The 13,523-nt window shown below is 40.5% G+C and overlaps 1 protein-coding gene across 2 annotated transcripts; it reads left to right on the top strand.

Annotated features, from left to right (window-relative positions):
* The first annotated feature begins 1,955 nt into the window (after window positions 1-1,955).
* On the top strand, window positions 1,956-5,005 carry LOC118210912 (probable N-acetyltransferase CML5). Of its 2 annotated transcripts, XM_035387419.1 has the most exons (3): window positions 1,956-2,001; window positions 3,153-3,911; window positions 4,788-5,005. In XM_035387419.1, the coding sequence occupies exons 1-2, from the start codon at window positions 1,995-1,997 to the stop codon at window positions 3,878-3,880; spliced, it is 735 nt and encodes a 244-aa protein (XP_035243310.1). In that variant the 5' UTR covers window positions 1,956-1,994; the 3' UTR covers window positions 3,881-3,911; window positions 4,788-5,005. The 2 variants fall into 2 exon arrangements, with proteins under 2 accessions (XP_035243310.1, XP_035243309.1); XM_035387418.1 differs by having other exon boundaries at window positions 3,153-5,005.
* The last annotated feature ends 8,518 nt before the right edge of the window (window positions 5,006-13,523 follow it).

Raw genomic sequence — 13,523 nt, 5'->3', positions numbered from 1 at the left:
TGATTAACAGTTTAACAGATGCCCTGCTTCACTATTTAAAAAAAAAAAAGAACTTGTTCAATCGTTATTTCTAAAATAATTATGGCATTATTTCCATGGTAACGCATTGTCTGCCCTCTCTTTATTTGTTAAGCGGACATGCCAGACCAATCCTGTCCTTGTGTAACTAATTTCAGACCTAGGTTTACAGACACGCTTGCAGTACAGTTATGCCTATTTGGACTGTAGCAACTTTGTTTCTGCAGCCAACTGGCACACCTGCGTTCATCTGATCTGCCTGTTGTGTTTACATGCGCACAAGGAAAGGGCTCAATAGTGCTCTCACGAACACATAATCCACAAGCAGCAGTCACACGCAAACTTACACACCTGCATACGGAGCGGGTGTAGCACTTGTGTCCGTGTCTGTGTGTGCGCGTGCGTGTGTGTGTGTGTGTGTGTGTGTGTGTAGGGGATTAACATGGAGTCAGAATAATGCCAAAATTTGTGTACGTAGCTACAAGGCTCGCCAGCAAAAAAGAAAACTTTGCGCGTGCAAATCTCATGCTCGCAAGCAAAAGGAAGAAGAGCGTGCATGAATCAAAAGGTTGCAGGAGGCAAAATACAACAGCGCACGTGGAAGAGGAAGTCCAGAAATGCTCTGATTGTCTATATGTGAATGGAATTCTCTGCCACTCCAGTTATTATAGGTTAAATGACCTGATCAGCGTGAACATGAGCTCCAGACCTCTCACCACGCAGACGCAAACAACCCCCAACTGGATATCCATGCCTCCCAGGAGCAATGGCCTCCCCGTCAACAACCCGGGAACCAATTCTACTGCAGGCTCACCACCACAACGCCCACCTCCCAAAAACAGGGAAGGCAAGGGTAACATTAAAAAATTCAAGAAGAAAGCCGATCACAACCTGGAAATGGGAAATGCACAGCAAATGGGTCGAGACCCACACCCATACCGCGCCATGGTCCCTCAAAATTGATTAAAGTTATTGGGATTACATTTGTTCCATATTCTTACATATTCTTATTTCAGAAGTTATCCTTTTCATTTTTTTAAATTTCCTGTACCTAATACTTCCACTTTCATACTAATGGTGGATTGGGTTCTAATCAATTTCTAGTTAATTGCTTTATAGCTGCTAATATTTTGTGTAGGTACTCGTCAATTTCTAAATAAATTTTTGGCTTGTCTAAAAGCTGACAGATTTACATATTAAATTGGTCTTATGTTGTTGGAAGCAGTGGTAAGCACCATGATATTATTATCAGAAGAATCATGGTTTTAGCCTCTTTCTAATTCAGCTCAACTATTGAATTACTCAACAAAATTAGAAATTTACTTCTGTTTTTATCTTGAGCTTAACTGTCTGGTTTATAATTAAGGAATTTATTGCTATTTATATTGCCAGGACACAGCAAATCAGAAATGCAAGAAGGTACACAAGGTCATAAGCAACCTTACATGTGGGCATTCTTTCAATTTTACAGTCACCCAAAAGGAATTAAGCTAAAGAAAAAATGTATAAAAAGGGCTTTACAATTCTTACACAGATTATCCAGATGTACATGCCCTCAAATTGAAGCTGACAGTAACTAACAGTCACTAACAGTCTCACAATCTGCTAACCTCATTTTCAGTTTTATTTCACACCCAATATACTGGAGTACAGGGCAAAAACAACAAAAAACTGTCACTGTTCAAATACCTATGCACAGCATATCAGTTTTGGAACACAGGGATTTCTAGAATAAGCACTGTCTAACTCCAGATTTCCTAACTCACTGACAAAATGTTTTTATTTCAGTGAAAATTAACTCTTGAGCAGAGGATGTGGTCATGTGAGGGCTAAGGTAATGTCGGTACAATGCAAAAAGGTCAAAGTTTCCATCTGACTGGGTATAAATAATTGACAGGAAGAAAGCACAAATGAGAAAAAATAAAGAGAGTCTGTAAGAGCTCCTCAAAAGCTGGAGAGCTGGAGGCACAGAAAACATGAAGAGTAAGTCTGATTTTGCACTGGTTTTGCCTTGGTGTTGGTGTTGGAGTTGATGTTTGAGTTTGAGTTGGTGTTTGACTTTGTGTCGGTGTTTCTGTTGGTGTTTGAGTTGGCGTTTGTGTTGGTTTTTGCGATGGTGTTAGTGTTGGTTGATTCAAGGCATGTTCCAAACAGAAGCTATACTATATGGCCGAAAAGTATCTGGACACCCCTTGGTCTGTGGCTGTTTTTCATGGTTTGGGCTAGGCCCCTTAGTTCCAGTGAATGGAAATTTTAATGCTACAGCATACAATCACATTCAAGATAATTCAGTGCTTTTCCTTCCTGTTTCAATATGACAATGCCCCCAAGCACACAGCAAGGCCCACATAAAAATGGTTTTTATTGAGAACGGTGTGGAAGAACATGACTGGCCTGCACAGAGCCCTGAACTCAACCCCATCAAACACCTTTGGGATCAATTGGAAAGCCAACTGTGAGCCAAGCCTAATTGCCCAGTTAGTGCCCGACCTCACTGATGCTCTTCTGGCTGAATGGAAGCAAATCCCTGCAGCAATGCTACAACATCTAGTATAACACCTTCCCAGAAGAGTGGAGGTAGTTATACAGTAACAGCAAAGGGTAGAGCAATTCCATATTAATACCCATAATTTTGGATGAGATGTTGGATGTCAGGTGTCCACATACATGTTGATACACTACTACATGGCCAAAAGTAAGTACTCTTAAGATGCCTTATTTGGAGCCAAATTTGAAGGCAGCATCGCATCCTTCGCAAAGTAGGGCATCCTATACACATATAAGTATCCTATAAGTTTTGTTTCTGGATCTTTAAAAGTAAAAAATTCCATTGAAATAATTGGGGACCAGATGTTGCAATTCCCAGTCATAGGCAATGACAGATGTGTTCATTTACAAGTCTAATATATCAACCATGTAAAGCAGCTATCTCTTAAAATAATGTTTTATATGTGCCATGTATTTCAGTGATATAGTGATATGTTTTGCAACATGGTGAGCTTTCCACAGGCTTGCTAGTTAATTTGGTTATCTAGCTAGTTACTGACGATCACTATGCTAACACAGAGCAAGCTACTGTAGCAGGTGCCTTTCAGCAGTAGCAGTACCGCATTATCCCCTAATCTCTCTTTCAGTGCAGTATGTCATCCGTCACTACCAGCCCTCAGATAAAGAACTCATCGTCCCGCTGTATCGCCTTGTGGTGAAGGAGCAGGCCTACTCAGCGTTCAGGAGGGTCATGAGGCGTCCGGATTACATCTGTGTGACCTTAAGCGTCTGCGTGATGGGCTACATCTTGGGTGGGAGCTCCAGCGCCTGTGCCCTGCTGGCCGGCGGAGCTTGGGCTGGGCTGGTGTACTACTGCTGTCGCGATGTGTACCGCGGCTACATCAGGAAGAACCTCAGCTCGGGCCTCGCCGACGTCCCGTCCTTCCTGCGGGAGCGGCCCGACGCCGGCTTCTGGCTGGCAGAGGCGGAGCTCGCTGGCGGCTTACAGATCGTCGGCATGGTAGCCGTGGCGGGGAAGAGCGACGGAGGAGGAGGAGGAGGAGGAGGAGGAGCTGACGGGAGAGACGGCGGCGGAGCGACGGAGAGGCGTGCGGAGTTACACTACCTGATCGTGGCGCCCTGGTGCCGCCGGACCGGGCTGGGCTCCCGGCTGGTGCAGACGGTCCTGCACTTCTGCCGGGAGCGTCGGTTTGCCAGAGTCGTCCTGGAAACCACCTCTGCGCACACCGCCGCCATTGCCTTGTACCGCGGGATGGGCTTCGTGCACACGCTCACACACAGCAGCACGGCGTCGTCTCGCTGGGTCACCGGGCTGTCTGGGGTCACTGCTTTACAGCTGGAACACGAGCTCTGACAGTGTGCTACATGGGTACCCAGCCCCATGGGTACTATTAATTAACTATTAATGTGTAATTTTAATAATTTATTAATAATATTATAGTTGGAACATTTCCTAAATTAGACTGATTCATTATCTTTAAATTACACTCGCATTTGTAAAAGAATGATATAACCATATCCCCTACATTAAATGGTGCCCTGTGTGAGTATTAAAGTTACGTATGTCCCCTACATCACACACTTGTGCCTGGTTTAAATGGTTTAGTCCTTACAGAACCTCTCCTTTCTAAAGATCATACAGGAAAATATGCCCACCAATCTGCAAGTGGCTTCATTCTGTCTAATGTGTTCATTCCCAATTCTGGGTTAAAAAGCATTATGTCATGATTACCGGCATCACATACTAATAAACATTTGTGCTGACCTCCGTCTACATATAGTTTTAAAGCAGAGAAAGGAGTAAGTTAATGGCCTTGGACCAGCAATTACTATATGTGATTTAACATTTTTACATGATACTGCAGCGATGAGACATCCTGAATATGAAAAAAAGCATACAGTGTAAAAATAGTTGCCAGCTACTGCGATAAGAAAAACATGTATTTAAATGAAAATTATGTAATATATATCATGATATTTTGGTGTCTTTTCATACCTGTATAATATTTTGCATCTCTAATTCAAAAATCTCACAAGCATGGGTCCAAGTGCAGGTCTGTCCTGAACAAAATAGCTAGTTGGAAGTAAATTAAACCGTATATAAAACTGCACAAGCAATCATCTCCAAATACAAACGTTTGTACCTTTAAGCATTGGTAGGTTAAAACCTGAAGCTACATTTATAACAAACACAAGTGGATTTTATTTTTAATGCAATCATATATTTTTTTTTTTGGATTCAATTACTCTATTTATTGCAGGACCGTTTATTTGCGCCCGTCTCATCAGAGGCTGCTCTGGGAGGGAGGGGCTAGATCAGCAGGGCATTCCCCACCTCACTGCTCCTTAGCAGCTCCTCTGGCTCAACGGGATTGGACAGCAATTTCGACTTGGCATTCCAGACTGGGAGAAAAATCCGGTTAGTCATAAAGGACTGAGCACCACAATTTTGTGCAAAATTAAATGCCTTTTTATTATCTTTGTCCTTAATTTATTCTTTTTTATTATTTTTTGCAATTTAAATATAAAATGGCAATCACGACTAACATTAAAAATGGGGGGGGGGGAGAAGGTGTGAGAAATGAGGTGAAAAGTAACATTACATACTCCTAAAATTATACAAGAGCTAAAGAAGATTCCAGCATCTTTAAAATGTATAGGAGTACACCCTCCTTACTGCAATGAACAAAATAAAACCGTTACTGTTAAGCATCATTATCATCCACCACTCAGCAAGGTGAAGAAATCTGTCCCTGTGACAGTACAGTACAGACCCCGAACACTGAACTGCCCCACAGCTTCCTCTTCCTCACACTGGCTGTGCTGTGCATGGAACTATCCTACTCAAATATACATACTTTAATTTTATTACAAAAAAAGTTCAAGCTACATTAATTGATACCTTCAGTGTAAGACTTTGGGGATAAAACTGCAATTATCAGTTGCATAGTGTAGAAGATGTTAGGGGAAAAAACCCCATCAAATCCATTAGTTTATATTCACATACAGCGGTGTCTTGATTCCAGTCACCTTTTTTAAGTTACAGGGCGCTTTAAATTTGCACTTTACATGACCAACGAGTCTTTTGTTGACTGCAGCTCATCCTGGTTCTTACACAAATTCCATAGTACATCATTTCAGCTTCAAGATACTGCACAACCAATTCCTCCAGTAATGTATAAAGTAACGCAGGATGATTTTTCTGGTTATTTTTTATAAATAACTTCAGATGTTTTTACAGCCATGAGATATAAGGGTGTTAGAACACAGAGAAGATTTTTCCAGACAAGATATTAGGTCTACCCCCGTGACTGAGCACAAGACACCTGGATTTATAGTAAAATTGTACACACTCGTTGAAAGACTTGTTGGTCATGACTAAACCAGCATTTGTCTTGAACAAAAAATGAAGCATTACCTTTTCTTCACAAATGAGTTAAATCACAAATTTTGTAAGGGGAAAAAAAAGGTCAGTAAAAATTAACGTTGATGGAGTCCATGGCAATGAAGGAAAATTGTGTTTAGTGTAGTCTAGTCTAGAAGAGTAGAACAAATAAATGCTCAGACAAACAGGGAAAGGACAGTACACAGTACAAAGAAAAGATAGACCTCATATATGAGGCCAATAATGAAAATAAATTCCCTAAATGTTCAACAACAATGCTTTTAAATTTTGAATATTATTTTTGTGTATATCATTACAATATAGATCATATGCACACACATAATCAAAAAAAACAAAACTACAATACAGCAACAGTGTATACAGTTTTTTATGAGGGACTCTACAACCTGGGGGTTCTCATTGCTTTTTTTTCTTTCCAAATATCTTGGAAAATTATTTAAAAGCACCATTTGATATATATTTGTATTTATACAAAACATTGTACACATGAGCCATAAGACTAGAGCCACGAATGGCTGAACTACACCCTGCAGCCTGAGAGCCAAGACCAGTTTTTGAACAGAGCACCCAATATTGGTCAGTGGTTATGGTACAGTACAGTACAGCACAGTTACTGAAGCACCCGTGTCAGCACCATCAACAAGCCCATTTTTGAAAGAATAAAATGAAATAAATTCTATGGTAGCTCAGTCAGAGAAAGACAAAGTTCAGTTATGCAACAGGCTGGGCTTCTCTTTCCATACCGCAGAGAGTACGGTTTAATAATCGTCAATCGATTGCCATTTAGTGTTTGCATCTGATCAGAGGGTAGGGCACCCAGGGGCTGGAGTGACAGAGGTTTCTGGCATTTGTCCCGTACAGGTTTCTGTGCACATTGATTTAGATTCTTCCCCAAACTGTTGCCACAATGTTGGAAGCACAGAATCGTCTAGAATATCACTGCATTAAGATTTGCCTTCACTGGACCTAGGGGCCTAGCCCAAGCCATGAAAAACAGCCCTAGACCAATGGACGTCCAGATACTTTTGGTCATATACTGTATCTTCTGACAAGTGTAAGCCATACCCCCAAAAGCAAAGCATTGCGTTAAGCTTTGCTTCCACACACACTGCTATTGGAACACACAACAGTTGAAATTTCAATGGGAAATTAAGCAAAAACATCTCTGGCACCTCAGGACCAGGGCCACCCACCCTTTTGTTAGATCATGGCTTTGAGAATGAGACATGAAACAAGTAAGATCTAAAAGAAAAGTTTAAATCAAAGGGTGACAAAGTTAGGAATAAACCAACCTCAAGGCTTGAAGGGGAGGCCTTCAATGTCCCTATATCCTCAGGTACAGAATTTCTTTAAGTTTCTAGCAAAAATCCCAAAATTTCCTCGCAAAACTCCAGAGTAAAGTGGCTCAGCAACACAAATGAAAATTCAGCTAAAGATGAAAATACTGACGTCATGGAGAGGAATCAGTAACGAAAAGCAACACAGCTGGGAAAATGACAGACAGCAAGAGAGGGCATCTCCATAGCATTACCTTCGGATATTTATGAAATAGTAACATTATATGGACACATACTGTGTGTGTGTGTGTGTGTGTGAGGGAGGGAGGTGGTGGGTTCATATTGTCTACATGACCATTGGGAAAGTCTTCACGTCTAAAGTCCAAAACTACCATTACGTCAGTAGTAGTGATGAAGTATGTCAATGACGCTCGCCAGTGCCTGTTCAGATCACGGCAACGATCAACAACAGCAGAAACATGCACTAGAATGGGACGAGCACTCTAACACACCCAGAGGTCCTTTTCTACCCAGTGCTTGGTGCTAGCTGCTTAGCACCAGCAACAGATGACATATCTTCAACAGCATATCACTGACGATGATATGCATGGGCATTCCAGTATTGGAATGCCCATGCATATGCCACTACTGTCAGACTCCAAACCAGGGTTTTCGAGGATCCTGACACCACAAAGACCAAAGCTGTTGCAGTTACTGCATCCCCTCCCTGCTGTGTTGAGCAAAAACCAGGACCTTATACCAGAGGCTCATCAAGCCACTTAAGAATCCTGTGCATCAACTGGCAAGACAAAATAAACCAACATCAGTGTCCTGGAACAAACCAATGCCAAAAGCTTTTAAGTTACCATCTTTAAAAACATCAGCTTCATTGGGTGGTACATATCATCAATGACTCAAGGCTACCACAGCAGAATCCTTTCTCAGCTCAGAGATTGATCCCGTGCCTTTGAAAGTCAGAAGAAGCACTACTGGGACAACTTCTCATCACATCTTAAGATGTGGCATCTGGATCTGGACAACTGGGAACAACACGCCCTGGACAAGACATGAAGTAAGGCCATGATTACAAAAGCAGCCAAGCTATTTGGCTACAAAAGGAGACAAAAATACTTACGAAAGCTGGAAAATGACTGTGCCTTTAAGAACCACTTATCCAAAGCTGGAAAATCCAGGAAAATCTAATGCCACCACCGGCAAAAAGCACCAGCACAGATGTTTGAGACAAAGGCACATATTTTTTTCTTGATTTGGCTTCACAATTTCAGATTTGTAATCAAACGATTTACATGTGGTTAGAGTGCAGATCATCAGCTTTTTGATTAGTCAGGTGTTTTCAATTGTTTCCTTAGTATCTAGTATTGATTCTAGGCCTTTGATTGCCTTATTGGCATTTGTCAACAATGAGGAAGTTGTGCCAGTGAAAGTCAATGAAGCCATTATGAATCTGAGAAATATGGGGGGGAAAAAACAGTAAGAGACATAGGCCACAACTTAGGCTAACCAGAATCAAATGTCTGGAACATCATTAAAAAGAGAGCACTGGTGAGCTGAGTAATTGCAAATGGTCTGAAAGGCCAAGGAATACACCTACAGTTGCTGACTGAAGAATTCCCACCGTAAAGAAGAAAAAATCTTAATGTTTTTGGCACTGACGCTCTTCAGGAGGCAGGTGTGACTACTGTATGCAGTAGACTTCAGGGACTGAACAGCAGTGGCTGCACTGCAAAAGGAAAACCACTAGCTAGCTGCAAAAACAGGATGGCTAAGTTACAGTCTGCTAAGAAGTACCCAAGAGTCTGCGGAGTTGTGTAAAATGGACTTGTGGACAGATGAGACCAAGAATCACTTGTGTCAGAACAATGGCAAGAGCAAAGTGTGGAAGCCTGTAGGTACTGCCCAAGATCCAAAGCACCCAGGGGGCAAACATTGTGGTGGGGATGTTATGGTGTAACATTGTACATATGCATAAAGCATAATGTGCTGTAATTTCTACATGGTGAAACCAAAGTGTATAAAAATACTGAGGACAAAAAAAGCTGAGAATGTGCACTTTACCCACATGGGATTTGTTTTGGAGATAACAAACCTAAAATCATGAGGTAGAAATAAAGAGTGAAATCAAGAAAAAATATGTATTTGTACCAAAAATTATGGACCTCACTATATATATATATATATATATATATATATATATATATATACATGACTGATTACAGTATCAATGGTGGCAGATATTTCTAGCTCTCTTTCTTACACTGGTACTAGTTGAGGGAATTTTAGCCTCTATCCTTTCTTGTAGGTACTGCGACTCTTATAAATACAGAATATTGAACCCGCTTGATGTACACAGCTTTGAAAGTTGCTCTGGATGAGTGCGTCAAATTAAAGTAATGCAACCTCTGTGGTTTGATGTACACTTGCTTAGAGAAGGCAATGATTACTGGACCGGTCAAACAAAAAACACTTTGTAAGGCAATGCATGACAGTATCACTACCATCTCCTGTAGTCAGTATTTCAGCACATATTAGATATACAGTTTTTGGAATATACTCTATATGATATAAGGTTGGGAAACCTTTTCAACTTCTATGTTCAAAATGGTGAAATTCACATACAATTCACATACATACATTATCACAATGTTAATTTAGATTAGCATCTTTAGCCAAATAATTTTAAAAAATGAATGAAAAAATGAAAAATGAATTTACAGAGGCTCACACGATGACGTAAAAAAAAAGGAATTTATTGGAAACATTTACACCTTACTCTTTTTTCACAAAATGGTGCCTTGGACACCTGGGAAGTAACTTGTATCATTCATATTTTTCTAGGTTTTTATCACTGAGCTTTGTATTTTCTATTTGTTTTTTGCTTTAGTCTTTAGATTTTCCTCTGGTTAAAAAAGCACCTTATACTTTTTAATTGGTTTGTTCCACAGAGCACCCAGTATTTTCTCATCAACATTTTAATTAAATTTATATTAATTAAACAGAATAGAATGATTTGTCCAAAACTCTGCCCATAGTAAACATATATTCATACTGAAAAATACATTTCCATCACCATACCTCATACTCTCTATACTTTCTTTACAACAATCCTCTTATGTGGACATGTATATATGTATGTATACACACACATTTTGTCTTTCAAAATCTGTGTAAATTCAAATATTCTCAAAATATTTCTAACATTGTAAGTGGACATATATACTTATATTTATGTATGCATATATATATTTACATATATATACACACATACACATACACACACACCTATACATATAGTGTACTCCTATACAGTTAGTGTTTCAAAATATCTGTAAATATACTCAAATATTTGCATAATCATTTTTTTTTTTTTCATTGAAAGTTTCAGTTTTGCTGGTATGAATACAAGAAAACTGTTGAAAAAAAATGTGAACATACATACAAATGCATCACATTTTATTAGGGATGGGCATTTGCTCAGATACTTGGGGGTTCATTTTATTTCAGTACAGTACTTGAGTGCTCGTTCCCTCTTGGGGCGAGGGGTGGGGGTCGGTAGACCAATCGAAATGACTTATTTAGGGAGCATTTCAATTACTTCCATCTGCGGTGGCAAAAAAGAATGTATATATATATATATATATATATATATATATATATAGGTTGTTTTTTTTATCCATAATGAGGCCAACGATGTTTTAAACAGCACCACTTTAAAGACACGACTGCTGCTGGAATAGCCACAGGCTGTGGAGCAAGGACTCCAGAAACTACCCATGAAACAAGGGACCGCTGGAGCTGCCGTGTAAACAGAAACGATGAAACTAAACGTGCCCCCGCCCCCCGGGGGACTGTGTTGTCTTACGAGTACGCAAGTCCTTGAGTGCTCATGCCCATCCATTTTATGTCCCGAGGCCAAACTCAAGGGCCTTTATAAAAAGCCTTGTACACAGAAAAGTCTTAGCTTTACTTGAGTTCAAGAGCCTTTCGTTTCTCTGTTGGACACACACCGGCCACATTTCTTATGACATTAGCTTCTAGTTTGCAACATTTTCATTTTGAATTTCCAAATTAAAAACCTTTGAGAGGTCTGGGAAAAACCCCACTGCCAACAGGATTCATATTGTTGAGGCTCTACTGTACATATAATAGCACCTGAAATGATTTCCCTGCAGTCCGGCAGAGACACAGATAGAAGGACGCTTATTTTATATGTCACATTTGGGGAAAAACAGACATTTAGGTTCAGTTTTATTAAAATATTTCAATTTATAATATATTAACAATTATTACTTCTTTTTTTTTTTTTTACAACAGAAACATACAGTTTAAAAACCTACAAGTTAGAATTTTACAGTAATCTCAATAAAACCGAGGTGCAGTTCATTGTGAAAGGAGGGAGGACTGGCACGTGCCCTTATGTTACAAATAGTACATTAAAAATACACTCAGGGATTGACTACATTGTGATTCATTTCCTTAAAATGTCTCTTTTTAAAATATGCCTTTCCTTTACTTTTAAAGGACAGGTGGATAAGGGTTTTTCAGTTAGAAGGCTCTAACATCTACAACTTGCAGACATTTTTTGTAAAGCCTGACTATTTGGTACTGTTATATAATATGCAAAGGTAAGTGCATTTGGAAATAATGGCGGACCTCGCTATGCTGGTCCAATGTAAAGTGGTAGCCTGTATCTTTTGTTGTGTTCTTTCACTAGGACATAAGCCGTGGAGGTCAGGCTTCAGTTGGGTTAGTGCGTAACATCATTTTGGTATTTTTACATCCTCCTCACAGAATGTCCGGAAGAAATAATTGGTGCAAAGGTATCACACAAAATTAGTAAAAAATCAGCCTAATGAATTAGTAAAGTTTACGAGCAGCTACAGTACAGTTGGGAATGTGTGTTGTCCTCCTTTTGTAGAGCCTACAGTGCATTTGGATGCAAATTAAGTTTTCTGCGTTCCAGAGAACTATAGTCACATAAATAAAAAGAAAATAGTGCCATTGAAATAAAATGAGGAAAAGTAAAACCCTCAGTAAACCCCAAACATTTTGACTGCAAGGGAGTATGGGTAATCTTCCAGTTAAAAACAGTTCCATGACTGGCTGGCACCGATGTGTTGAAGCTGATCCATGTAACGATTTCACACCCGGGTCCAAAAACCAAACTCCTGTATGAAATCTCCAGAAATGGGAGTCTAGCTGACTCACCAAGGAAAAGTCCAAGAGAAGAAGCATCTTTGCTTTCCCCTCAGGGGTCACCACCACCTCCACAATAAGGTGGAGCTCCTCGAAGACCCGCAGTGACGTTTCCAGGTGAGGTTTGGGGAGTCGTCACCACCACCTCCACAATAAGGTGGAGCTCCTCGAAGACCCGCAGTGATGTTTCCAGGTGAGGTTGGGTCAATGTGAAGCCCTGCACTGGTATCACAGCGCTCTGGTTAAACCGAAGAGTCCGGTCCTTCTCACCTTCCTGGTTCTCCTGATGAGCACAGTGCTGCTTTCGTGTGGACTACAGCCTCTCTGGATGATCACGGACATCTTCCACAGCCCCTTCCTATTTCTGCTACGGTTCAGTTAAAATCAGGCCAGTGGGCCAAAAGAACATACTCAAATATGCTTTTTCCTTTTCTTAAAACAGCACAACGAAACATAAAAATACAGTAAGCTCAACTGCAGCATTTGACGAAGCATGCGACACCGAACTTGCCAGTGAAACAATTCCACAGCTTTTCAAGAGGCAAGCGCACAAGTTCATACGTCTACGTTAAACCGAATATTGGTCATCGGAAAGGAATGACAGGTCAACACTGCTTCCTCACTCCAGACTACAGTAAAGAAATACACACATGCTTGTTTTTTTTTGCCGTGGGAAATGACGCACCTTTGAATCGATGACCTGATTTCTGTGTGTTCCCACAGTTCAACATTTTCAAGCCTATCCCATTAAAGAATAAGACTGGATTACAGCTGCTCTGAACGCCTATCGCAGAGCTCGCTGGTCTGACGAGAAAAAAGCATGACATTAGGCTAATCACTGGAATCGAGACAAAGGTTGTAACATCGGGCGGGCTCTCTTAAGACCCTTCTCAAATGGACTGAGACAGTGGTGAAAGTGACTGGACTGCACATGGCTTTTTCTTGGTAACATGGCTCCACAAAATAACCGTTTTAAAAACAACCTTGGGAAAGCCGGGAATGTGAAACTCCATGAAACTACAGAGGGTGGTTCAACGGGAACCAACAAGGATGAGTATGGAGGGCAAAAAGGGAGGAATGGTCGGGGGAAAAAGAAGTTA

Source organism: Anguilla anguilla, chromosome 13 (assembly GCF_013347855.1).
Source record: "Anguilla anguilla isolate fAngAng1 chromosome 13, fAngAng1.pri, whole genome shotgun sequence".
Taxonomy (NCBI): domain Eukaryota; kingdom Metazoa; phylum Chordata; class Actinopteri; order Anguilliformes; family Anguillidae; genus Anguilla; species Anguilla anguilla.
Note: the sequence above shows the minus strand (reverse complement) of the source record. Positions and strands in the feature narration are given on the sequence as shown.